The 25,328-nt window shown below is 39.8% G+C and overlaps 2 protein-coding genes across 6 annotated transcripts in view; both read right to left on the bottom strand.

Annotated features, from left to right (window-relative positions):
* Positions 1 to 242: 242 nt before the first annotated feature.
* Positions 243 to 11,891, bottom strand: SELENOO (selenoprotein O). The gene is made up of 9 exons (XM_085041737.1): positions 11,334 to 11,891; positions 9,856 to 10,059; positions 9,171 to 9,351; positions 6,002 to 6,132; positions 5,357 to 5,637; positions 4,876 to 5,026; positions 2,903 to 3,088; positions 1,704 to 1,860; positions 243 to 1,065 (listed from the first exon to the last, which is right to left on the bottom strand). Exons 1-9 carry the CDS (start codon positions 11,864 to 11,866, stop codon positions 871 to 873), a joined length of 2,019 nt encoding a protein of 672 aa, XP_084897863.1. The 5' UTR covers positions 11,867 to 11,891; the 3' UTR covers positions 243 to 870.
* A 2,905-nt stretch (positions 11,892 to 14,796) lies between these two features.
* The window catches only part of TRABD (TraB domain containing), a 35,066-nt gene continuing 24,534 nt past the window's right edge, over positions 14,797 to 25,328 (bottom strand). For all 5 annotated transcript variants that reach the window (XM_085041783.1, XM_085041746.1, XM_085041764.1 and 2 more), the window contains 4 exons: positions 24,786 to 24,925; positions 22,337 to 22,509; positions 20,593 to 20,704; positions 14,797 to 18,016 (listed from right to left, as the gene is read on the bottom strand). In XM_085041783.1, the coding sequence (XP_084897909.1) occupies positions 17,842 to 18,016; positions 20,593 to 20,704; positions 22,337 to 22,509; positions 24,786 to 24,925 (600 nt within the window). In that variant the 3' untranslated portion in view covers positions 14,797 to 17,841. The remainder of the gene's footprint in view (positions 18,017 to 20,592; positions 20,705 to 22,336; positions 22,510 to 24,785; positions 24,926 to 25,328) is intronic.

Here is a 25,328-nt window from a genome sequence, read left to right as displayed (position 1 = left end):
GATGAGCAGGTACCTCACCTGCACACTTCTCAAACAGGCAGACTCTATTAGGAGCACAGAAATAAATACACAATGAACCTGGATTTGAGTGCTGGGGTAGTTTAAGGCTCACACTAATCTGGTTTATGGATCCTGCCCAAGGCAATTGCCTTACAAACTGCACTCCTGAATTTAGTAGATATTTATGTGTGTTGTGTGCAAACATACTGAACCTGAATAAACTTCACCACCAAGTCTTCAAGTGCAAATGTATATAATCTCCCTTTATTCTGCTCTTTAAAAAATTCAATTTCCCCCCCCAAATTCTAGCCTGCACAAATTCTCTGAAAATAGATAATGATTAGATACCAATCTAAAGGTTCACAAGAAATGAACTATGTAATTAAATGAAACATTGCTTCAAACAAGCAACACTGAATCTGTTCCTCCATTAAAGAGGACTGAAAGTTCCTGCATAGAGAAAGCAGTAAATAAATAGAAGTACTATTAGTTAAGACATCAGACAAAAACAGATCAGATTCCTGACTTGCTATTTTTGTCTTCACATAACAACACTATTTGGATGCCTGAAGTTCAGCCTGCCTCAAACATAAAATACTGCTTTTCACTTGCAGTGTAGTGAGGATAAAGGAAAGACTTTCAGTCTTTAAACATTTAGATTACTGACGTATATGGGCTCTTGATTATCACTGGTTTGTTCCAATGATCCACAATTTCTTCAAACTAAGCACAGCTGAAGACTGCTGCAGATGCATCCAAATGTAGTGTTGTTTCAATAACTTAATAGCACTTTGATGTTTGCCTTGCTGAATTCTTCACTGCTGAAGGAGAATCAGTCTTCAGTTTACAGCAAAAAACAGAACAAGGCAGTTATGAAGATCATGTAACACAGAGCTCTGAAGCCCACAGAGGAGGTTTGCTGCAATATGCCTGGCGGCTTCTGCTCTCCTGAGCACAAACAGCTGCTCCAGCAGTTGCTCCCTCCTCTTCTGCATCTTCCTTTACCTCCTGGAAACCTTCTGATTCTTGGTATGGATGCTCTAAAAGTTTCAGTACATTCCTTACCTAGAGAAAAAACATAGCATGGTTGTAAGAATTTAGAAAGTGAAGGCAAAATGATAAAGAGAAGAACTTCATGCCAAATAATGAGCAAGCATATTGTATTTGATACATGAACAATATACATAAGATGCAAATTGTACTTGGTTGAGTTTGTATCTGTATGGTACTCAAACTCAAATAACTTGAAATGCAAATATTAAATTAAAATTCTTATGTCATTTCTCAAAATAAATTAATTTCCCCATATTCTGCATATAAAATTCCACATGCTGAAGTGCACAGGTGAAAGCTGTAAATTTTAAAATACAACATTTTCCAGCAAGGAACAAGTATAAATTAATCCCCAGCTGCCTCCCACGGTAAACACCACTGTCGAGACAGTAAGAGCAGGGTAAGTGTCTTGTCCTGACGTCACTCTACAATAACTGGTGAAGGTCAGATTCAGATTTTTGATTCCATTATTTGTACTGCAGTCATTAAAATTACAGCTTCAGCAAAAACAATGAAGATCTCCTGAACAGTGAATTCCCACCCACCATACTGCCCAAGATTCCAAACTAAATTTTGCATGTATAATGTCAGTCATTGACAGCACCACTACACATCCACACAAGCCTGGAGAGTGAGCAGTAACAGCGTACCTCTGAGAAATCCCCATTTTCAGCTGCTTCTATGGCATTCTGGGCAATATAATTTCTCAAGATATATTTTGGATTGTTTGAATTCATGACCTTCACACGATCAGTGTTCCAGGCATCAGCATTACCAACACTTTCTATTTCTTTTTGCAAACGGACTCTGAAATAAAGCAGGTGACAACTGGTTTGTATCAAGAACCACATGTAGAAATTCACACATTTTCTTGTTTTGAGATCCTTAGTTTGCAATTCTTAAAAAATACTACAACACCTATAATTCTCTCAGTTTATAAAATGTAGCATGACAACAGAACATAATACACGTCATCTAAAAGCAGCTCTATTGACAGTCAGCAGGTCCTGATGTGGCTTGAGGAAGTGGCACAGCACAGCTTTCGTATTCTCTGCTCTGCAATGACTGCACATTTAGCTCTTGTCTTTTAATATTTCTGTGCTTGCTTACTGGTTAACACTTTTGCTTTTCTGGTAAAAGCACAGCAATGCAATACAACTGAGGCAGTTTGAGGTACTTTCTATCAGTAATACTTGCTAAAGCTCTCAGCCTTGTGGGAGAACAAGAGGACAGGCAGCCAGGTGAGGAAAGATGTGACCTAATTCACACAGTACAAAAAACTAATGCTCTATTCAGGGGTTTCCTCTACAAAAAAAAAAAAAAAAGCCAACAAAAACCCAAAAGAACTCCAGGTAACACTTAGGTTTTTAGGCTTTAGAACAGTCTGGGCATTTCTTTTTCCTGGCCATGGTTTCTTTTTTTACTCTTTGAAGAAGAATACTTATTTTCTGTATTAGCACATAGATTTTCCTTTCAGATAAAAATTCAAAGGATAGAATGCTTAGAGGTCAGTCAGTTGTAGTTACTGAGCACTTAAAAGTTCACAACTGAAATTAGTCTCTGTCAGAATCAACATCAACATTGTTGAAGCACTTTTCATACTAGATTTGATGCTAGGTGATTTGTACACCCTCACCCTGCCTCAAAATCTAACAAACAAAATACAAATATGCCACTGAACTTTCACAGCAACAAAGACACTGATCATGGCAGTAGATAATATTCTTGAATTGCATGCCCTACCCATTCCTCCTAATCTCTATTTGAGACAGGATGATTTTTGTGAGACATGCACATTGTTCTCAAAATGCAGGAAGATACCAGTGTCATCAATATTGAGAAACCTTACCTGTATTTCTCCAGCCATTCTTTCCAGTGTCTTTTATTTCTGCTAAGTAGATCATCTGCTGTTAACTGCTGCAATTTAGAGGATTGTTCAATGCGTTCCAGTTCTTTATTTATATTCGCTTTTGTTCCAATTAATGCAAACAGCTGTGGATTGGACTGAGCCAACATAAGCATCATTGACAGTTGTCTGGGAACAAAAAAAAACTAACATATTAGATACTAAAGTTGAGCTGCCTGTCAAGAACCATCTCTTTGCAATCAGAGTAGATACAAAAACATTCACAATAAACTATTATTGCACTAGAAAAGTTCAAAACAGAAATTTGTAACTAACAAAACAATTGCTATTACAAATTATCCTAATTTTACTGTTTCTTCCGCCTTCTTCAGTGTGTTTAATCCATATTCCTGGGGTATAAAGTGTAGACAGTAGATTTTCAGAATTACCAGTTTAGTTGTACAATTCTCATCAAAACACTCTTGGAACTTAGAAAGTAATTTGGTTTTAAAAAAAATTTATCTTAGTTAGCTATCAAGATAATACAGAATTCACAGGCTTTGTTGTTTGGGGGTTTTTTATTTCTTAACACCTACTATTTTGTCAGTACTAATAAAAATCTAAATGATATGGTATGGGGAAAAATACTTCATTTAAGTCACATGAGATAACATTGTGTTTAGTTTTTTTAGTTAGACAGTCTAAATCACAGAATGGAACTGCTTTCTGGCAATAAATTCCTAACAATATTTAGACTATTTTGTTAAAATAGGATTTTACTAGAATTATATCTTTTGATATTTCACTGTGTTAGCTGGTGCTGTACAATAGTTCCACCTTATTTTTCAATACCATGCTAGCTTTTATTTTTCCTGATTTAATAATGACACCATAGCATAAAGTAAAATTCAAAACCCAAAGAGTTGCAGCATATCAAAATACAAAGTTGTTTTATTTCCTCTAAGAATCCATTTGTAAACAAAGGAGAAAAGAAACATTATTGCTGGCCTCAAAACAGACAACTCATTTTATCAGGTTGTATTTCCCTACTTTTAGTAAGCAGAGATAAGCCAGGTGCTTTGATTTCTCAGTTTATATAAACTACTATCCAAATCTGATGTACACATCTGACATGTCTATAATATCCAAGTGCTGGGATTTAAAAAGAAATCAGTCATTCACTCACTTTAATACAGTACTTTTCCCCTCCAAAATGTCAGATCCATAGCATGATGATTTATGGCTACTTTTCATGTTTCTCTAGTCCTGAATGCAGTGTTTAAAAAAATACTGTCTCATCTCTGTCACACAAGCTACCTCCATATCATGCTATCAACACACAGCAAAAGCTGAAGAATTTGGTAGGTTCATTACCTTCATGGAGCACTTATTAAACAAAGGGGGGGGGTGGAGAAGAACCAAAATACCTTTTATTTTTTCCCCCAATCTCCAAAAAATGAAAAATTGATGCAAGCACTGTTATAATAAGGAGCAGTTGAACATGACTTCCTATTTTTCCATGGTCAGAGTAGCTGGACTGCAAAATAAATGGGACATAGAACTATATCACCTGAAGTGGTGTTTAGGTTGTTTAGGTGTTTAGGTGATCCTTAGGCCAGAACTTTGGTGGCTGAAAGTGACTTTTTGCTGACAGTATATTGGCATAAAATGGTAGCATTGTAGTTCAAACCCGTTTCTTCTGTAAAATACTTTTCTATCACTTCATTACTTGACACTCTCATTGCCTCAAGTCAGCAGAGACAGAGAAAAAACTTTAAAAAAAGACCAAACAAAAGCTCAGGCAACTTTAAGCCAAGAGCCAACTACTGAAAGTCACTGCTATAAATCATGATGCATCTACTTAACAGTGACATTTCCAATCCTTAAATCAGTGAAGTATTACATACCATGCAGAGTTCATAATGGTTATAATGAAACTAAAAGCAAAAACCAAAAGCATTTAAGCAGAGTAATACCTTGGATCCATCTGTGGTTTAAAAGCAACTTTCAGTTCTTCCACAGAAGCACACTGACTTGTAAGCTCTTCTAAGAAATCTTCAAATTTTGAAGGATCAATGTCTACTGAGAATGAACTCAGCAAGTAAAAAATATTTGTGAAGTCTCCAGCTGAAAAAAATGAATTCTATGAGTAATGCAACTAATAAATCAGCAGGAAAGCAGCTCCCATACCTCCTCCCACAGCAGTACAGGTCACCATTATAAGGAGGCAAATAAACTGTTCTCTCAGTGAGGGTGCAAATGTGAGACAGGGGTCCTGTTTAAGGCAACAACTACTCCACAGCTCATAATGAGGTAATTATTTTCAGTTCATCTCTCAGATAACTATGTAATTGCACAAGGCGCCTTTCTGGAAAGGTCAAGATATAAATTAGATTTTGATATGATGATAGATTCCGATGGGCTATTAAATAAGCACCTTCTGTGCTGTCCACCAACCTGTGAGATGCATGGTTTCAAGCAGTTCAGACACCAGCTTACTATCTTCTTCTAATTCCAGTTGGATAAGGCCTAGTTTTTTCCTCATCTTCTGCAAATAGTGTTTCTCAAATTCTGCATCATATTCCTCTTGCAGGATGAGTTCACTTATTTCCAAGGGCAGCTCTGGAACTAAAGCTTCAGCAAGTTTCCCCAGGTTCCACTTGCAAATCTCGGGCTGTTTGTTGTAAGCATAGCGCCCTGTATTGTCAGAACCATTGCAAATGTGCTCAGGGTCATACCTACAGGAGAAGGAACAGTCAGCATTCTTCTAGTTATCTCGACACCAATACTGTGAGAAGTAGTACTTTTATTATTTCAGTCTGCTCTAAGAACTAAAAAATTTGAAAGGATTGACACTCCTTGATTCTTTTCCCAAATCCACAGGCTGTAAGAAGAGTCTAACAGCTAGAGATGTTGTGAACACAGTTAAAAGTACATTGAAAAGAAGAATTACAAGACAACTAGAACTACCTTAATCTACTTTGTCATAAAGGTAATTCAAAAGTCTACTTTAGAGTTAAAATATTAAAGCAACCATGAGCACCTGGTTTGTCCTACACAGCAAGTACATATGCACATTCCAAACAATGATGCCACACTGACCTGTCCATAAACCCAAAAGGGCCATAGTCAATGGTTAGTCCAACTATGCTCATGTTATCTGTATTCAGCACGCCATGGCAAAATCCCACACACTGCCATTCAGCCACCAATCTTGCTGTCCGTTTTGTTATCTGAAAGAAACGATGTTTTTTTCATTTTTCATCACAATGTATTTCCAATATGTTCATGTGTTTCCAGGCATTTTCTAGTCTGCCCCAATGTTTCCACAGCTCTGATGGAAGCAGATTCTGGCAGCATGACAAACACACATCTTAAGGACAGTTTGCCTCTCTCCCCTCCTTCTCTGCCTCCCATTTCCATTTGCCTCCTCTTCTCTCCTTCCACGCTTGACTTGCCAGTCAATTGAAGAGCTTTCAAATGCACTGGAGACAGCACACTGAAATAAGGTAAACTGTTTGACATCAGACTTGCATACTAGTCCAGTCATTATACAAATATATTCTTTTGCCTATTACTAATCTTAAAGAATAACTACAGGTAGGAGATCACATAAGTGAAGTTAGTATTCTGGTTTGTCTCATATGTAGGGGTGATTTACAGGAAAGTTAAAGGGTTGACAAAAGCAACTATTCCCTGCAACTACAAATTTTAGCACTGATAAGCACTTCTCTCGATGTTCTGAGTGTGGAAATAAGGCTACAAGATTATTAAATTTTAAATTTTAATTAAATTATTTATATGCAATTCTTCACCGAATACATGCTTCATCAGAAATTTTCCACTTCTTAACAGAGAGCTATTTTTATGGAATTCACTGCAATCACTTTATGTGCCCCATCCTTCAAATAAATATCGTAGTACTTTAAAGTAGTCCTAGTTACTTAAATACTTTAACCCACCTGTCAATTACAACACTAAAAATCTAAAATTCAGGAAGCTAATATGGTTTTTGAATAAAACTAGTTGCAAATACTTTACTAAATTGCTGTTAAGTAAAAATTTTACACAGCTGTCAGCTAAAACTTTTAACTCAAATTATTTTCATAGATAAAATCAGTCCTCTTCCAAAATAGCTAACAATGCACAGAAATTCAAAGCAACTATTTGCTCCATGCTGCAGTGTAAGTGTATTTCATTGAGGTTCAAAAAACAATTTATGAATTGTTTCACTAGGTATTTCTCTGCCTTTTTCTACCTTTTTTTTCCTTTTAAACACATGCAGTCAAGTATGGAAGAAAAATCAAACAAATCTTGCCCTGCCAGGTTGTGAAAACTACAAATGATGCTTGGAGCAGAACCTTTTGGCTCACCTTGAGATCTCACACTTCTTTTTCCAGTATTTTTATGGTAGGTACTTTACCCCTTTTTCCTGAACACTGGTTCATAGGGCAGCTGGAAGCCAGCAGCCAGCTCCATGTGTCCAAAACTGATTACTTAGGCCAGAAACCAGTAAGAGAGGCACACCCTGCACAATGGCTCTGTGCCAGGAAAGTGTGAAAGTTAAAATTAAAAAAATCCTGGCCACAAGAGATGGGGTGAAAGCACTCCAGTGGTAAGGCTGTCCTCACTGCTGGATGTCTTTGTATGGATGCATCACATACCACCAGTGTGCTGGTAAAAAGAAATCCCCCTAATGAGAGTGCCCAAAAGCAGTTAAAGCTTGGGTGCCACTCAAAGATGGGTATATTGATACAAAAGAGACAGCTCTGCATTCTTTCTGACCTTTATTCTTTTTGATCAACATTTTTCTACAGCTAGCCAAACTTGAAGACAAGTATGGTGCATATATAAATAAGAGAGCCAGCTGAAGGACATGCTCATTTAAATTTAAACAACAGCTACAAATTATTTGAGAAGTATAGATAATGTTGTTTGCTTTCTAGACAGTGCTGTGAAATGCAAACACTTGTACTTTTTTTTCTCCATTTCCTCCACAGCGCAAAAAGAAAGATAAAACAAGTTAGAGTTGACAGCAGTTCCCCACTGCTAAAAAATGGATGTGTTTTTCCAATTAGAGAAGAGACTAGGGTGCTTTTCAGGTGGAGAAAAGTCTGTAAAGTCTTCACTAAGCATGACAGAAAGCATAAACATGAGGAGGCAATGATAGCACAGACATGGAGTGTGGACAGGCAGGAGGAGCACAACAAACAAAAATGGTATGGGGAAATGAGAAAAGGATGCAAGGAACAGGCGTGGGGGGAAGGAGAAGGAAACCAGTAGTAACTGGCCCAGGAAAAGCAGCCAAAAGCAGAAAGAGACAGGACTGGGCACACACACACACACATCCACAAAGTTCCCCAAGTCTCAATGACTCTTCAGCCACCAGGAAGTAAACATGCCATCAGCTACAGAGCTGGACATGCACAGAGTGGATGACAAGCCACTGTTCTCGTCATCAACCCCAACTGGTCACACACAAAAGGCTTGTCCAGCAGAGTAAAATTCTTTGGAGCACAGTGGTGAACCAAGCCACAGCTTGCTTTGAAGAACTAATGCAAGTATGCAGAGGTTGTGATAAGGAAAAAAAAAAAGGCAAGAAACAAACCAGTCCCATTTTAAGTATTACTTTTGACTTCTTATTGGTCTGTTATGAAAGTGCATCATGCTGCAGCCAATCCCACAGTCCATTCCAGATCATTTCACATTTCAAAGCACCACAACAGTTTTCAGATAAACTAGTCAAGTATTATATGGTATTTTTAAATTATTCTGTTTGCTACCTATTTATAAGAGTGCTCAACTGCCTTTAAACATTTCAGTTCTAAAGTCTGAAATTAAACTGATTTGCAGTCAATATTCCTTCTTGTAATTTGGAAAATGAGACTCAGCATTCTCAGTATTTTACAAAACGATGCCTTGCAAGTGATGCCTCAGCACCATCAACTCATTATCTGACAATCAGAGCCAGAACTCCCTCTTACAGTGCAAGACACTCCCAGCAAATGGAGACAAGCCTTTGGAAGCTCCCCCAAAGCAGGGAAATCATGATTTACTATTAGGAAGGTTAAACTCTTTTCGCTGGTTACATTAATATCAACACTGCTTTCATCAATAAGCAGGTCTACTAAGAGTGCTTTCTTCAAAGAAAATAAGAGTTCAGTCAATTGAGTGATACAAAGTATTAACTGATTCCAGTCATCTCTGCTTGCAGATGAAGCTCCTAAAGGTGACTGGTATGGATTTAAGAAGAGAATCCAATCTTCCTTACCTCCTTGAAGAAAGCAGCATTCCTCTGAATACTGTTATCTGAATAAGCTTCCTGGATTTCTGGGTAGAAAGTGCTGATCACATAATCAAGCATCTGTATTCGAATATCATTTCGGTTAACGCTGGGACCTTTGCGACCAGTGTATTCATCAGGAGGTTTAAAAATTTCAAAAGAGCCAAATCTGTTTCAAAATAAAAACATTTTAGAATTATCTGATACTATCAACGTAAAATCAACTTCCTGAGATGCCTACTAGCTTCTGCTGGAGCATGAACCTCACACACTTAGGCAGGGGAAGTACACCCAAACTTTGACAGTACTACATTAGAACTGGAATTAAGGATAGAGCTACAATCCCCCACTAGTATTAAAAAAAAAAATCATGTATTTTATACAGGAATAATCATGAAAAATCTCTTCCTAAGTCTGCAGAACTTACTTCTTCTTTCTACCAGGCTAGCATCCCTAGTGTTTATCTGTCTTTGTGAAAAGACAGCAGCTCACCCCATCCGCTGGGCAAGAAAAACAGCTTCCTACAGCCCAGCAAAAGAAGTTCCAAACCTCCAGAACAAGAAACACACTAATGGTGCTTAGGGAAATACGCCTTAAATGGCATTTTAAAAGACTGCTTAGTTTTAAAAGAAAAGAAAACAAAACAAAATCAATCAACAAAATAGGCTTCCACCTTATAAATGTAGAGGCGATTCTCAGAACAACTGTACATCTTTCATTTTTTGGATTTCCATCATAAAATATGTCACGGACAACTTTGGAGTCAGACGTCACACACGTCCCAGCCCGTGTCGTTGGTATCCCCAGGTGGAACATGGCCTCGCTGCACAGGAACTCCCGGATGCTCGACCGCAGCACCTTCCGACCATCAGCTTGTCTGCAGCAAGAACACACAGATGGTTTTTAGGCTATGAAGGCAGGAACTCCTGTCTCCTCTGTAGCAGCACAGAAATAAAAGCCTAGAAGGAGCATACTCTGTCCATGGTCACACAGAAAAGTAGTGGCAGTTTTGAAAAGAGCTGGACCTTCAAACTACTGTTAAAGTTCAACTAGATAGACACAACAACTTGCAGTGAAGACCACACATAACAGAATGAACCTTCCACATACACATATCAGTTCTAATCATCAATTCTGTTAGTTTTATTCATGCAATAGTCTTTCAAAAAAATTTAATATTTGGACAACTATAGCTATTTTATTGTATATCAAGTCAATGGTTTCCTCTTAACTAAATGAAATAGAATGAAAAATATTATTTTGAATCTTTCTGGGTAAGCAATAGAAATGGAATGTTAAGTATGGGCACGCATAACAGTTGCATTAAAAAAAACCCCAACAACTGAACAGAGCAGACAGAAGATAACAAACTAGGTTTTTTAATAGATATTAACCAAATGGAACAAGCACAGGTGGTTCTCAGACCACACTCCCAGCACTTCCAAAGCCACAGGCTGTGAATTCCTGAGCCCTCACAGACAAGAAAGCCTTCAGCCCACCACATACACAAAACTAAGGTGTTACCGAGCCTGTGTACAGCTGGGACAGAAAATATGGGAAATGCAAGTGGGAAAAACTACCAGAAATATTTAAAGTATTTAAAGGTTAACATGACAAATGAAGATACGCATCCCTTGCAGGGATTTAGTCAGTATGCCATTTTGGGGACTTTTCCACTCTTCCCTCCCACCGCTGGGAAGAGCTGGAAGAGCAGGACCAGCAGCACAAGCGAACACCACATTTAAATACCATCTCCGTGGGCCGCAGGGCAGCAATTACACACGGCTGTGCCACTGCCATCACGGTCTGCATCCTCCCAAAGCGGGGAACCCGCACAGGATACCCAGCGACAGAAGCAATGTGCCACCCGAAGGAGACGCGCTTACACTCCTGTTTTCCTGCGGAAAATGCTGCCATCTCCTAATCTAGCATTTAAGCATTACGCTCGCTGCTGCCAAAGTCAAACACAAACAAACCACGAGGGCCCAGGAGATGACCTTTGCCCCGGGGGAAGATCCTCAGCCCGGCTCCAGCCCCTCGCTAATGCGATCTGCGGCCGGCAAGCCCGTCCGGTCCCGTCCCGTCCTCCCGCCCAGCCCCGAGCCCCGCTGCTCCAAACCGCGCCCCGCCACCGTCCCGCCCGGGCCTTACCGGGAGAAGGGGGTGATGCCGGCGCCCTTGAGCTGGATCTCCCAGCGCTCGCCCCCCGGGCCCAGCACCTCGCCCAGGTACATGGCGGCGCCGTCGCCCAGCTGCCCCGCGAAGCTGCCGAACTGGTGGCCGCAGTAGCAGTGCGCCGCGGGCTCCGCGCCCGCCGGCACCCGGTTGCCGCTGAAGAACAGCGCCGCCTCGGCCTCCGCCGCCGCCGGGTCGGCCGCGGGCTCCTCCAGCCCCAGCAGCGCCAGCGCGGGCAGCGACATGGCCACGAGCCGCGGGTTGTGCAGCGGGGTGGGCCGCACCCGGGCGAAGCAGGCGCCGGGCACGGTCCGCGGGCCGCCCTCCTCCGAGGCGTCCACGGGCAGCGAGCGCAGCGCCAGGTTGTCGAAGCGCAGCGCGCCCAGCCAGCCCCCGCCGCCCTCGGGCCGCTGCATGGCCGCAGCCGCGGAGCCGCGCCGGGCCGGGCCGCACACCGCCCGCAGCAGCCGCGGCGAGAAGCGGCGGGCGCTGCGCAGCACCGAGGCCATGCACCCGGCGGCGGGCGGGCTAGGGGCGGTGCCGCCCGGAGTCCCGCCCGTGGGGACGCCCTGCCCGGCGCGGCTGGGCCCTCGGGGCGGCAGGCTGGGCGCTGTGGGCGGACAGCACTCGGCTGCAGGGCGGGCAGGCTCAGCGCCCCCGAGACATCGCCACGGGCAGCCGGCGGGAGGCCGCACCGGCCCTTGGGGTGCTGCACCCACAGGAAGACTAAAGATAAACGAATGTTTACCACAAGTCAGTACTTATTCAGAATACTCCTGTTTTGTGTTATTTCAGTTAATAGCAGGTGCCACATTGGTGGGTCAGGACCAAACCTGTCCAAGATGTGTATACCTACTTTCTCTGCAGGATGCAGTGGAGGCCTCCGTTTAAACCCGGACATAGTAGGCAAACCGTCTGCAGACAGTAGATGGCACTAAATTATTACTATTGTACTTTCCAGCTAAACTCAACAGTGAGTCTCAGCTCTAAAGAATTCAGGTGTACCCATAAGGTGAGAGACAACATGGGGATGGCAGCAGGGAGGGGGCAAGAAGCTGCCCAGTGGCAGGTGGTGCACATCCAGAGCTGTGTTGCACTTGGACAAACTTGAAGCCCCGAGCAATCTTGTCAGGCTTGTCCACACACAGCTCCAGGCACAGAACACTCCTGCTGTCCACGGAGAGAGCAGATGTGCATTTTAGTAGCTGTAAAGACACATTAATAACCACCCCGCTCTAATCAAATACTACTCTTCATTACTTTGTCCAGTTTGTAAATCATCTCTGTAGCCAAAATCGGGGACATCTTAATACTGAAAGAATGTCACTTAGCTGGGAGAAGACACAACCGACTGAAACTGGAAGAAGTAGATAAGTGGTTTGTTGGGTTTTTTTTTCTCTTTGAAGTCTGATCCTTCCCACTTTCCCTCACGCATCGGTCATGACACACAAGTACCAAGTATCTTGGGTAAGGCAAGTGTGAAAGTGGCTGTGTGCATCTTTCCACCAAACACCACCAGAGCTTCTCTGCGTAGCACTACACAAACCGACAGACAAAACATGCAACAAGCATTTTCTCACTTTGTGGCACAGCCACCCCCAGCAGGGAGCTCCCAGGGAGGAGCAGAGCCAGGCCAGGTGTCAGGACACAAAGGACAAGGTCTTGTGATTGAAAAGAACACACAACCCCCCCCACCTCCCAGCCTTTTCCCTGCTAGCAGTGAGGGTATGGGCAGCACCATCTTTGCTGCTGTTGCCTCCCCAGAATATAGAAAACTCCATTCTACTGCTGGCACAAGGCAAGCAACAAGGGAGGGGATAATTAGACAATGCTGACAGCTTCTTCAGCTGGGACCTGCTGAACAGGACTGCTGCTTCAGCTATTCCTGTTCTCCTCACATACACATGGACACACAAGACCTGCTGGTGTGGAGATACCCACAGCAGGTGCATTTTTTCACTGAACAGTCAGTGGACAGATTTCAGCTGTGTGTCTGAGCAGCTACTTTAGCCCTGTGCTTGATGTCTTCCATGTGTATTTCCACAGCATGGGCTCAGCACCCCACTGAAGTCTGTCCATCAGACTTCAGAGACAGACGAGTGACCCTTCTCCTGCATACTTAAAAGCCTCCATCTCACGACCTCCCCCCATCTTACAAAAAATGTCAGTCTTAAAACACTCAAGTCTAAAATTAAAGTTTATTTCAGTTTTAGAAAGAAACAGGGAAATACATACATGAGTATCTTAAGAGTTACACAAGTGATAATGTGCTGTTTCTTGTTTCATGTGTAGTTCCCACTGCCTGGCACTTTGAGGTGATGATATATTTCTCAGTTTTTCAGATATTTTACAAAACACACAAAAATACAGCTTCCAGTGGAAATCCCAGACATTTTAATCCACCTCAAAAAGTCAATTTTAAATTTTGTTCAGTATTTGGTATAGAAAAGACACCTCTAATGTGACGTGGGCCAGCAGTGTACTATGTAACGCTGGTGAATGATACACTCCCAAAGGAGGCAGCTGCCAGGTGCCACCCGAGGCTGCCCGACCAAGCACTGCTCCAGAGCCAAGCTGCTACTGCTGTGCAGCATCCTCTGCCACTCTCAGGGACAGTACTAGACTACAGTATTCGAAGCTTTTTCTTCCACCTAAATGGTTTACCCAGCATTTCTTTGCAGACCCAGCTCCAATTACAACTGGAAGGAACTTTGCATGACCAAGGAAAAAGGGGCTGCACTTCACTTTACACATAATCAAAAAAAGATGGACCACTGATTGACAAAGGGTACAAACAAATGGTACATTATCTGTATGGAATACAGCTTATCATATAGGTACTTTAAGTATGAATACAGGGTCTTTTTATTAATACCTTTTTTTTTAAGTAATGGTCATATTGACTTAGCTGTGTCAATTTGAGAGACTGAACTCTTTGCCACTCATTCAACATCTTTTGCACTTAAAGGGTCTTTAATTCCCACATGGAGGACAGCACTTTAAGCACAAACGACAGTGCCTGATGTTAAGCCATGTTGGAGCACTTTGCTGGACTGGGACTAAGGCTGTCAGCTCCTTGCACGACTGAGCACTGGAAGCATTAAAAGAAAAGCAACAACAACAAAACCAACTCACCACGCCTAACTCTGGACTCTGAATTTAAGTACTCACTTTGCGCAGTCTCCCTGTGTGTTCTGTAGGACAGAAAGACTCATCCTTTTCCTCTTAACCAATTACACGTGGTAGGTAGAGAAACTAGTTCCCCTGCTTCAGCATTACACTCAGATGCACCTCAGCAGGAGGTATTTCGTTCAACTAATGTACTGCAGGAAAATGTGTTAGATGGTGGAATTATCCTGTACTAGATGTAGCTAACCAGTGCTTGCTCTCAAAAATACTTAATTAGGTTAATTAGGAAAATAAATGCTTTCAACAGAAATGGTGGTTAAAATATTTTATTTTTTATATAATAGAACATACTGCTGTTTACTTTAAATCACTTTAGAGTAAAGGCACACATTGTTAAAAATACTTCAAATTTACATCACATGTACAAATGCATAAAACAAATGTACATGTCACCAAAGAAATACAATATGGCTTCATAAGGTTGAGGCGGGGCTGGGACAATTCAACATATACTTAAATTTTACAGGATGCTGTTAACACTGAAAGCACTGACTAGAACAGAAAAGAATGGACCTAAAACACTGATTATGTTATATAAACAGTACAACACATTGAATATACAACATCAGGAATTTGTGTATGGATTCATAGAATTATTAGTTCTGCAAAGTCATCATTTTCCAGTGCCACTGAGTAAACAGTGCATGCATAGGATCTGCCGATTTGCAACAGTGGGAAGATAAATTGCAATTTTTCCATCCACAAACAGGTTTGCTGAACAATCTGCTGATATGCTTTAAAAAAAAAAATTGAAACAATAGACTTAAGGTACTGATTGGAGAGAATAACTGAATAATGAACACCTTAGACAGTAATCACTTTTGGCTAAAAAGCATTAAACATTAAGTCTGCAAGAATGCTCCATGACAATCATTTAGCATTAGTCCCACCCAAGATTAAGGCTCCTATCTAAAATTTACCTTAGATTTGTTTTACTTTTTGTAAAATTACCTGAGCATAGATATCAAAGATCTACAGAGCTTTTAAAATATCTGCAGATACTTTAAAAATCTGAAGATAACTTAAAGCAAAATATCTGTATATTTAATTCTACCAGCTAAGTATTCTCAAGAAAACAACAAACAGAACAACATTTTGGTATGTCAGAAAAGCCAGGAGAAGAGTGAGCTTAAGCTTTTGCTTTCATATTTTTTAAAATGTACATAAAATGTAACAGAATTATTCAAATAGGACTTCTTAATTGTAAACAATACATTAAACATTTTTAAAAAACAGGAATCAAAATTCAGACAGTCACTCTTCTATAAATTGTCTACAAATGCTGCTTTTCCTCTTGCTAGAGATGGCTGGAGGTTTCTTAAGCACTGATAAATAGAAAATAAAAGGACCCCACTGTTCTCTGTATTATCACTTACACTTGGTGTCCTAGAAGCATGAAATACTGTCATACTCATTTGCTAAAGTTCATTCCCTGGACACATGTAAGGCGCAGACCCAGAAAAGCACTTAGCATCATCTTAAGAGCTCTGCAGGATCAGGTTAGATTCTGTAAGTTTGAAGATAAACATGCACTTTAATAATTTGCTGCACTGGAACTCATTTTCAAAGTGCAAGGCAGAAAAGCATCAGGTTGCATGGACAGACCAGCTCCCAGCAAAGTCAATGCCATCACAGGGAGGAGTATCAGACCCTTAATTTAATTTTAAAAGCTGGAAGAAGACAACACTGTACAGAAGATACAAGTGCATACTTTCAGCAAACAAAAGACTGTATGGGACCATTTCCAAAACAAGGTGTGGAAATATACCCTATTCAAAGTGTTTTTTGGATTTCATTGAGCCAACTGAAAAAAACACAAAGAAATACAAAACACAATATCATTGTTTCCTCCTCCTGCCTCAAACACTGGTTCCCATCTTTCATTCCCAAAAGAAATTAATACAGCTGAAGTCCTCAATTTAAATGATGAGCAACTGTATATGAGCCTGAGGAGTAAATAAGACTCTTCTACTCAAATACATCAGGTTAACTGTGATATGACAGTGTTATCTGTGTTGTTGAACTAGGATTAGATGATTGCCAAGGGCACTTCACAATCAGTGACAATCCTGTATAAAGGGAAGGTACCAAAAATGCCAATGAAATATGAATCTAGGATTTAAAAAAAAAAATAAATTGATGATGGATGACTGTTCTGGATAATTAAGAAAGAAAATAACAGCAGTCTGTAGTACCCATAATTCTATGTATAAAGAGCAGTTAATCAAAATAAAATGCTACAGATAGTTTGAAAAACTAGATTGAACACTGCTTTCCTATTAAATAGATTAAAATATTCATCCACCAAGAAATTACATTGATAAATAAAATATTTTCATGTAGCAAAAACAAGGGGCAGGTTAATTTCAGGCTTTTTATGCCAAATATGAAAGGTCTGAGAAACAAAAGTAAATTGTACAGTAGTTCTAGTCTCTTAAATTTACAATACTGAAACCAGCAGGATTTGGCTAAATAATACAGTTTAAATAAGCTAATCTAAAGGAACAGAGTGTCCTGTAAACATCTGACACAAACCACATTGCATTCTGATGGGGTGGCTATACCTTCTCTAAATGGGAGAAAGACAGTTCAACTGGTGATGGTAACAAGGGATGAAATCTGAAGGCAACATTCCTGTTCTTCAGTAAGGCTTGTAAAAAATTTGAGCCGTGTACGTATGACAGCCTGTACAATCCTGAAACTTCTGGAAAGCTCGTAAGTTTAAAAAAAGCCTAAATGTTTTAGGTATAAAACACACATTGAGAAGATGTCCTTTTAAATTATGTGTAAAAGTGTCTGGCACCAGAAACAACCACTTGGTATTATTATACCTAAGAAAAAAAGCAAGGAATCACTCAAGACAAGTGTCCCTGAACTTCAGAGATGCAGCCGATTAGGTTACTTTGTGTTGTTCTTTCCTCTGGAAAAGGAGCCATGAACACACACTCTAAGCTGCCTGTACTAGATTATCAGTTATATATATATATATATATAATATAATGCATATATATAGTATGCATATATAAAATATATATATATATGTGCATATGCATTTCTTTTACCTCAATCTGGAACCATTTGGTTTCATGCAACACACCTAGCAAGAATCAAAACTAAGAATTATATCATAGCTGGTGTAATTTCAGTATCAAATCTTTTATTATGTAATGATTGAGTGTTGTTCAGCATCAACCAACTCTGACTTGAATGATCATCTTCTTTCAGTCCAGTTCACATGTTGCCTCCATCACCCATTTTTCAGCCACCTTCTTCACACAGAGCCTCCACTCGATGTTCAATGCTGAGGCACCTCTGTCAGCCTCTGAATATAGCTCTGTGTTGCTGGCATTGAGAGAACAAACTGAACTGTCCTGTGACCTATTCGGTAGCAGCCATATCCCAGCAGTCCAAAAACTGTTGCTTTTAAGACAAATTTGAAAATCTTACTTGAAGCTGATGGAGGAGGCACACTGAAACAAAAGATAAAAAGCAAGATTAATATTTGCATAGCTGGAAAGAGCAGGCATTTTCCAATTAAAAAAAAAAATCATCTTTTCTCCCCTTCTTCCCAGTAGTGTGGGAAATTTTCAGGAAACAGATGCATCATGAATGAACAATGTATTCTTTGATGTTCAAGGGCTACATACAAATTAAATAACAATAATAAAAATTAATAAATACTAACAAAGCCTTTTCTACTTATGCATGATGCCACTCTTAAGGCTAGGAACCTTGACTTGTTCATCACCCTACCAACACAACTAAGTCAATATCCAAACTTCCTGAAGAATACTAAAAGTGAGATTTTCACAGAGTCGCTTGGAAGTCTCTGCAGAGGCCACCTAGAACCAGGAGGGCAGAAGACAACAAGCAGACCAAGCCTACCTCCCATCTTCAAGCAGTGTTACCGTTGGCGTATGAAGCAGTGAATATCACCTTCCCAATAAAGCTGACTCTGAGAGCACAGCCACAAGCACGTGCAGCCCTGCACCCTCACTAACAGGCTCTGCAGCAGCTCAGCTGGCCCTGCACCCACAGCATCCCTTCCCTGCAACTCATAATCCTCTCACAGGCGTTTCCATATATTGTTTCAAAGAAGTCTAAAGTTATCATTTATTTATATCCAGAAAAAGGTTCTAATGTAAATCAGTTACAATAGTGCAAAAACACTGGGTGCTCTCAAACCAGGTTAGATGTGCTGAGATTAGAATACAACTAGACTGAGTTTAGATTCATGTGCTCAAACTAGGGAAAAAAACAGTAAGCTTTTGCACATTACAGCAATATACAGGGAAGTTTTAAAAAAGCATATATATTGGATCAAGGATGGTGTAAAGGCATCTCTTTACAGCTTAAATGCTTCTCTACCTACTCTTTCTCAATTTTAATCCCTCACCGCAATCTTAAAAAATCAATTGATAACAGCTGGTCAGAGCATGGTGCTAGTAATGCCAAGGTCCTGGGTTCAATCCCCATATGGCCCATTCATTTATGAGTTGGACTCGATCCCTGTACATCCCTTCCAACTCAAAATATTCTGTGATTCTGTGATAGACAGTAAGGTCTGCCTGGAGTCAGGTTCAACACATGGACTTAAAAATTTGAAAAAAATTAGAAACATATATATTTTTATCCAGACAATTTTCAAACTCATGTTGCAACTGGTAAAATCGAACTAAATACCTGTATAAAAGTCTTAAAAACTTTCCAGTTTAAAGAGGTGATGAACATTAAACACAACAAAAGAAAGCCCTAACTCTGCTCTGCAACTGCAGTGCAACAGCATGAAGGGCAGAAAAGTTTAAAGAGTAGGTCGCAAATATAGCACTCTTACGGATGTCATTTGCTTCATATTTCAGAAAATCAAGTTAATGCAATATTAATATCTTGTGAAAGATACTAGTAACTCTTCTGCTCAGTTATAGCACTGGCATGGTACAGGCAATCAAGTCAAAGCCTAAACTTTGATGAAAAAGGCCTTCTACGCAAACTTGAAGGCATGCAATTGGTCTTTGGGCTTTTCAGTTCTGTGTTGTCAATGATGCAACCAACATCAACCACAGAGTTACATGGATTTGGACAACCTCATTGTACAGATTATTTGCAAAGGTGCAGAAGAATATGGACATCTAGACTGTGACTCCAGGTGAGGCTTAGCCTTGAAAGATAATTATAAATAGCTAGGCAGAGCTTCTGTACTTTGCATTCTTGAATCCAGACACCAAAAGTCTCTCGAAATCACATTTTAGATGTCTAAATATACCATTTATGTGGGTGTCAGTCTTTCCTGGTTTTCATAGCCTCTGAAGAGATGGGTGAGGTGGTTACATAAACACAATAAATGGATGTGATAAGGAAAGCGTCAATATTTGAAAGACTATCATCCTAAAGTGCCACAGACCAATACTACCAGGTTGTATTATAATCTCTCCTGTATTTCTAAAGTCCTGACCTTTGTGTCTTTTACAAAGCACATACATCTATTTTAATAGGTACTTTGAAGCAAGAGTTCACCAGATACATGGCTTAAACCAGCGCATAATCAGTTAGGTATACACATTAAAATAAGCCATTACTTACATATAGAGTTAACAACAGGCTTGTACAAGCAACTGTGACACTAAGCTTGCCAGAGCCAGCAGTGTCCTGACAAAACAAAAGCTTTAAATCAAATGATTTCTATTTACCTAAGTTAGACTGAAAGCCTTGTTCTGTTCTCACCAACTTCTACAGCCCGCATCTGAATTTTCATTTTAGAAGACTTAAATTAGGGCCAATTAATTTTCTTTCTAGACAAGGGCATATTCTCATCTCTACTTCCCTCCATATTAAATTATTTACTTTTTTCCTTTGATATTTTTTTTTGCTGTAAGCACAGTCTGCAAGCACTGCACAAGTTCGTGAACTGACAGGGCAGTGATGACAGTAGAGATGCTTCTTCAAACTATGACAAACAACCAAAAAAAAACCTCCAAAGAAACTAATTACTGCTGGTTTTTAGCAAGAGAAGCAGTTACATCAACATGTAGGAAAGGACGACTGTTACCTCATTATTTCCTGGATCTTTAAGTCAGAATTCCAGTTCTTCTCAATTCCAGGTACATGACCCATGCCAACAACACCAACTACAACAGCTGGGATATATTTTCTAGGTTCGTCTGAGAAGGAGAGATGGAGAGAAAGGAACGTATCTGTAAAAGAACTAATTTCAAGCTATAAATAAATAGGCAATGTGTGATATTACAAAATTGATTTTTCCAAGATATAGGAGCTTTTACTACCTGATATTGAAACCCTGTTGTTACATACTCATCTCACCTACTGCCTCTTTCATTAAAAATCTGCAAAAATCAGCACAGTTTCTAGATTTTCAGGAATCATTTCTTTCATAAACAGACCTGGCCAGTGTTCATACTCCAGCCTCAGGGTGAAAGGCTTGGCAGATGCAAGCTAAATTAATTTCTTTCCTTCTCTGTGTCGGTCATGTTTCTGTGCTGCTGTTGAGGAACACCCCTGCTCTTTTCTGTCTCTTAAACAGAGAGCTTTCTCCACCACTTTGGATAGTGGCAGTTGGCACACAAAGTGTGACAAGATTTGGGCTCACAATCAGAGAACAACGCTTGAGATGCCACCTGTCCCTGTGAAGTTCACTCTTAGAGACCTGGCCTCAGCAACAGCAAACCCACGCCAGTGACATGCAGCAGTCAGCCAGCTACAATCAGACCAATGCAACACATGCCAGCTCTCATCCTCACCTCCCATCTACCATCCAAATTTCACAAAACCCAAAACATGATTCCTGGACATTTTCCCCAATCAAAAATATAGCACCATGCCACAATAAAAATAATTCACAAAAAAACGTCCTAAGTAATAATAATCAAGATGCTTTCTTATAGGGAAAATTCTACATAATACATAAATATAAAATACAAGCTACACTGTCTTGCTTTAAATATCTACCCTTCAACTTTCCATAAAAAAAGTAAATACGTGAAGAGCAGCCCCCCTGAAAATGGAACAAAACTGCATTGAAAACACTAGAACTATTATACACATTTAACAAATTGGTTTTTTTAATTTTTCTTTTCTCAGTCTGTTCTAGGGTTGCTCTAAATCAGAACTGCAAATGCAACAGAAGTTCTGCACTGAAGTGATGACAAACACTATCTTCTCAAGATATTAAATAAGAGGTAACATACCTCAGTATGCTTATCTACAGGAAGGGCATGCAGATCACATATGCTAGCAGAATACTTCCAAAGATTAGCGAAATATTTCTGTATGCCTATACCTTGCTGAAACATGCAGAGTCATATATGATTATTACTGTCTGATCATCAAAGTTCCTAGCAGCCCAGTTAATAAATAAAAAAAACCAAACCGACACCTACGAAGAGTACTGAATTAGAGCATCAACTTATCAAGAAATGACTCCCTGAGTGGCTAGTAACAATAATGAATTTGATGAGATAATGGGGCAAGCAAGATAGACAACTGTCCCACGCTGTGCTGTTATACCAGATCTCTGCCTTTTGAAAACAGCTGTCCAGCTAATTAGTACTTTCCAGTTTTAAATAGCACAGTGAGAAAGGAAACATAATTTCGAGGCTACTGCTCCAGGTGGTTTCAACAGAAGAGTAATAGCCCATTTTATCTCTTTAAGCATTGTGTCTTATGTGAGATGTGGCATTTGTGAACTGAAGATCCTAGATTTCCTGAGAACCAAACTTGGGATCAGTACACAAAGAACATCTTGCTGCTTATAATCTCTGTTTTAAAACAATTACTTTCTGAAGCTCGAGGTAGTTCTATCTGCTTTGCTGCTTGCTTCAGCATGTAGGTCAAGTAAATATCTCGTTCGGAGACAATAGTTCGATGAAGATCAGGGAATTCTCCAATCATTTCTGCCATCATCTGTTCCAGTAAATCCTTCTGTTTGCATTTCTCCACATCATCTTTACTGAAAGAAAGGTAAGTTTTCTCAGTATCTATTGCACTTTTAAAGGTCAACACAGACAAACCAATGAACAAAAACAATTGGGTGTTATACACCTTATCCACCTAAACATGGTCTGCAGTTCTCCTCCCCCAGTTTTCCTTTCCAAAAGGAAAATAATCTCCATAAACCTGTAAAACTTGATACCTAACAATGCCTCTACAGTGAAGGAAAGGGAAAGAAAACAGGTCACTCGCCTTTAGCCAGTTCAACTGGATTTTCTCCCTTCGCACTTCAAAAGCTGACAACTCAACTCAGGAAAGCCACTAGGGCTTCAAAGGCAACAGTTACCATGGTGCCCCCTTTCAGTGTCTATTAATAAGCTTAGAAGAGCCACCACAGAGCTATTCCTAGGAAATTCCTAGGAATAGCTAGGAAACAGATCTGATCACTGACCATAAAGAGACTCTACTTAAGGAACAAAAACGGTGCACCATAAGGCACAGTCTGAGGGGAAGGAAAGAGTTAGTGCAGGTTAGTGTCAATCACAGATCTTCAGCAGGGAAGTCAAAGTTATACATCAATTCCCAGAACAGAAGAATAGCAAATGAGCAGGAAATTAAAAATAAGAAATACAGGAGTAAATGTAATTAGCTTTTATTCTTTTCATAGGTGCTGTAAACCTATGAAAATTCTGTTTGCAAACATAGCTGTGGGTCATGGCTTGTAGCAATGAAATTATCTGGTTTGGCATCACTATCTACTGAAGAATGTCAAATAGGCTTCCTTTAGTTTCCAAGATTAAAAGGACACTACAAAAGTCAGCAGGGCAGCTGAAAGGAGAAATGCTAGCTTTCAACAGACCCAGAAACATGAAGAGACTGACAATTTTCATGTTGAATTATTACTCCATTTTCCATGGAATCTCATGTTGACAGCTGGATGCATAATATTCCCTCTCTACCCAATAACCTTCCACATATAAATATCTTTTGTTTTCAACCTCTATCCACATGCTATGTTTAAAAATCAACTGTACAACAATAACTGAGATGTTATTGCAAAGCTTCATCAGGAAGGTAGTGTGCATATACTGTAACAACATTAACAATGAGGTTGAAAGCCAGAATATTCTTAGAATGGATAAATAATGGGGGAAAATGCACAGAAATATATCCTTTGATGCCTCCCAAAAGCCCTGCAATTAGTCCCATGCCAGTATTAGAGAAACAGTAGTAAGAAAGTGAAAAGTAATAAGAAAACATACTTGGTGCATGAACTATAGCTCTTAGAAGACAGTCAAGCTCATTTTACAGATTAATGTAACATCAAGTATTTACAGGAAATTACAATTAAGCAAATGTCAAAACTGCAAAACAGAAAGTTTGATCAAGACAACTACAGTTTTTTAGCCCTGGCTTTATTTTAAAAGGCTGTAAAATGCCATATGTCACTGCATGAGCTGCAGAGTTCCAGTCACAGGCTATGAGAAGCACTGAAATTCAGGGGCCAAGTTCACACAGAATCCATTTTTGGCACATCTACCACCACTACAAATCTGGTAATTGGAGACTGAATTTAGAAGAGCAACTGTGCACATGTTCTCAGCCAGTTCAAGTAAGTAATCACACATCTGCTTGTGGAAAGAGCACGCAAACTTGGCTCAGGGATGACTCTGAAGGGCAGGGGAAACCAAACTGAGCAGGAAAATGGCTGTCCAAGAAATAGTAACATAAGGCAAGACTTCCTAATAGTGCACCTTTAAAAAGGTATTATCCATCTAAATTCTGTGAATAACATGTGGACTCTTGAAGTTTTCTCTTGTTCCAAAAATCCACCCAGATTTAGTTCTCAAGGTGCCCTGATCCTGATGTAAGTTAGCACACAAAGCCCAAGACTTTTGGAACTCTTAAGGATATAAAGATTATTGTACTGAGGCCTTTACTCTCTTTTATTTACAACATCCACACACAGTGGTGGGAAATATTTTATTTTCAGCATAAAAATAAAAAAACATTTAAAGAAGTTTTTTATAACTATACCAGGAATTCTCCAGCACCCAATCTTAGACTTCACCTGGAAATAATGCATCGAAAGACAATTAAAGAAAGAGCTGACGCAGGATCAGAAAGGCAGCTTTCACTTCAAAAATACATATTATTGCAGAGTTGTTTGCATATTCATCGTTCTCACCAACTTCACATTTCATTGCATCAGGCTGGGTACCCTCATACTAAAGTCAAATTGAAGAATTGAATCATCCACCCCAAACATAAAACACATGGGGTGCTTATTCATACCTGATGGGGTCAGATAAGAAGCAAAGGCCCCAAGCAAGCTTGACTTTTTGCCAGAAGGAAAGTGCAGCAATTGCTCTCTTAAATGTAACAGGGATGGGTCGGTCACCAAGGTGGAATTTACAGAAAGGTACTTTACTGGCCTGAAAGAGAAGATACAAGTAACTAGTCAGCATTTCATACTGCAACACAGCACATTCTAATTAATGAATGTTAATGATTTACTGTGTTATACAAGGCATCTTTAAAAAGAGCAAAAGTAGTGTCATACTTCAACATAAAAAAAAAGTTTGGCTTTGTATTAAATAAAATTTACAAAATACTACTACATTACTTTGTAAAGGAATAAATCAGCTACACAATGTAGTAGGTATTACAGTAAAACCCATTAAATTCTAATGCCACACCCTTAAGGTTACTTTTATTGAAGCAGAAAGCTTCTGATTATTACTACATAAGGTGACAATGGGGCTCAATATCTATCTGGGTCTGAATAGTCTGAAGTGAAACCACTGTGATCATTTTGCTTTCAGCTAGGATTTGTCA

Source organism: Lichenostomus cassidix, chromosome 1Aa (assembly GCF_008360975.1).
Source record: "Lichenostomus cassidix isolate B80296 chromosome 1Aa, HeHo_3.0, whole genome shotgun sequence".
NCBI lineage: Eukaryota > Metazoa > Chordata > Aves > Passeriformes > Meliphagidae > Lichenostomus > Lichenostomus cassidix.
This window is presented reverse-complemented; position numbering and strand designations above follow the sequence as displayed.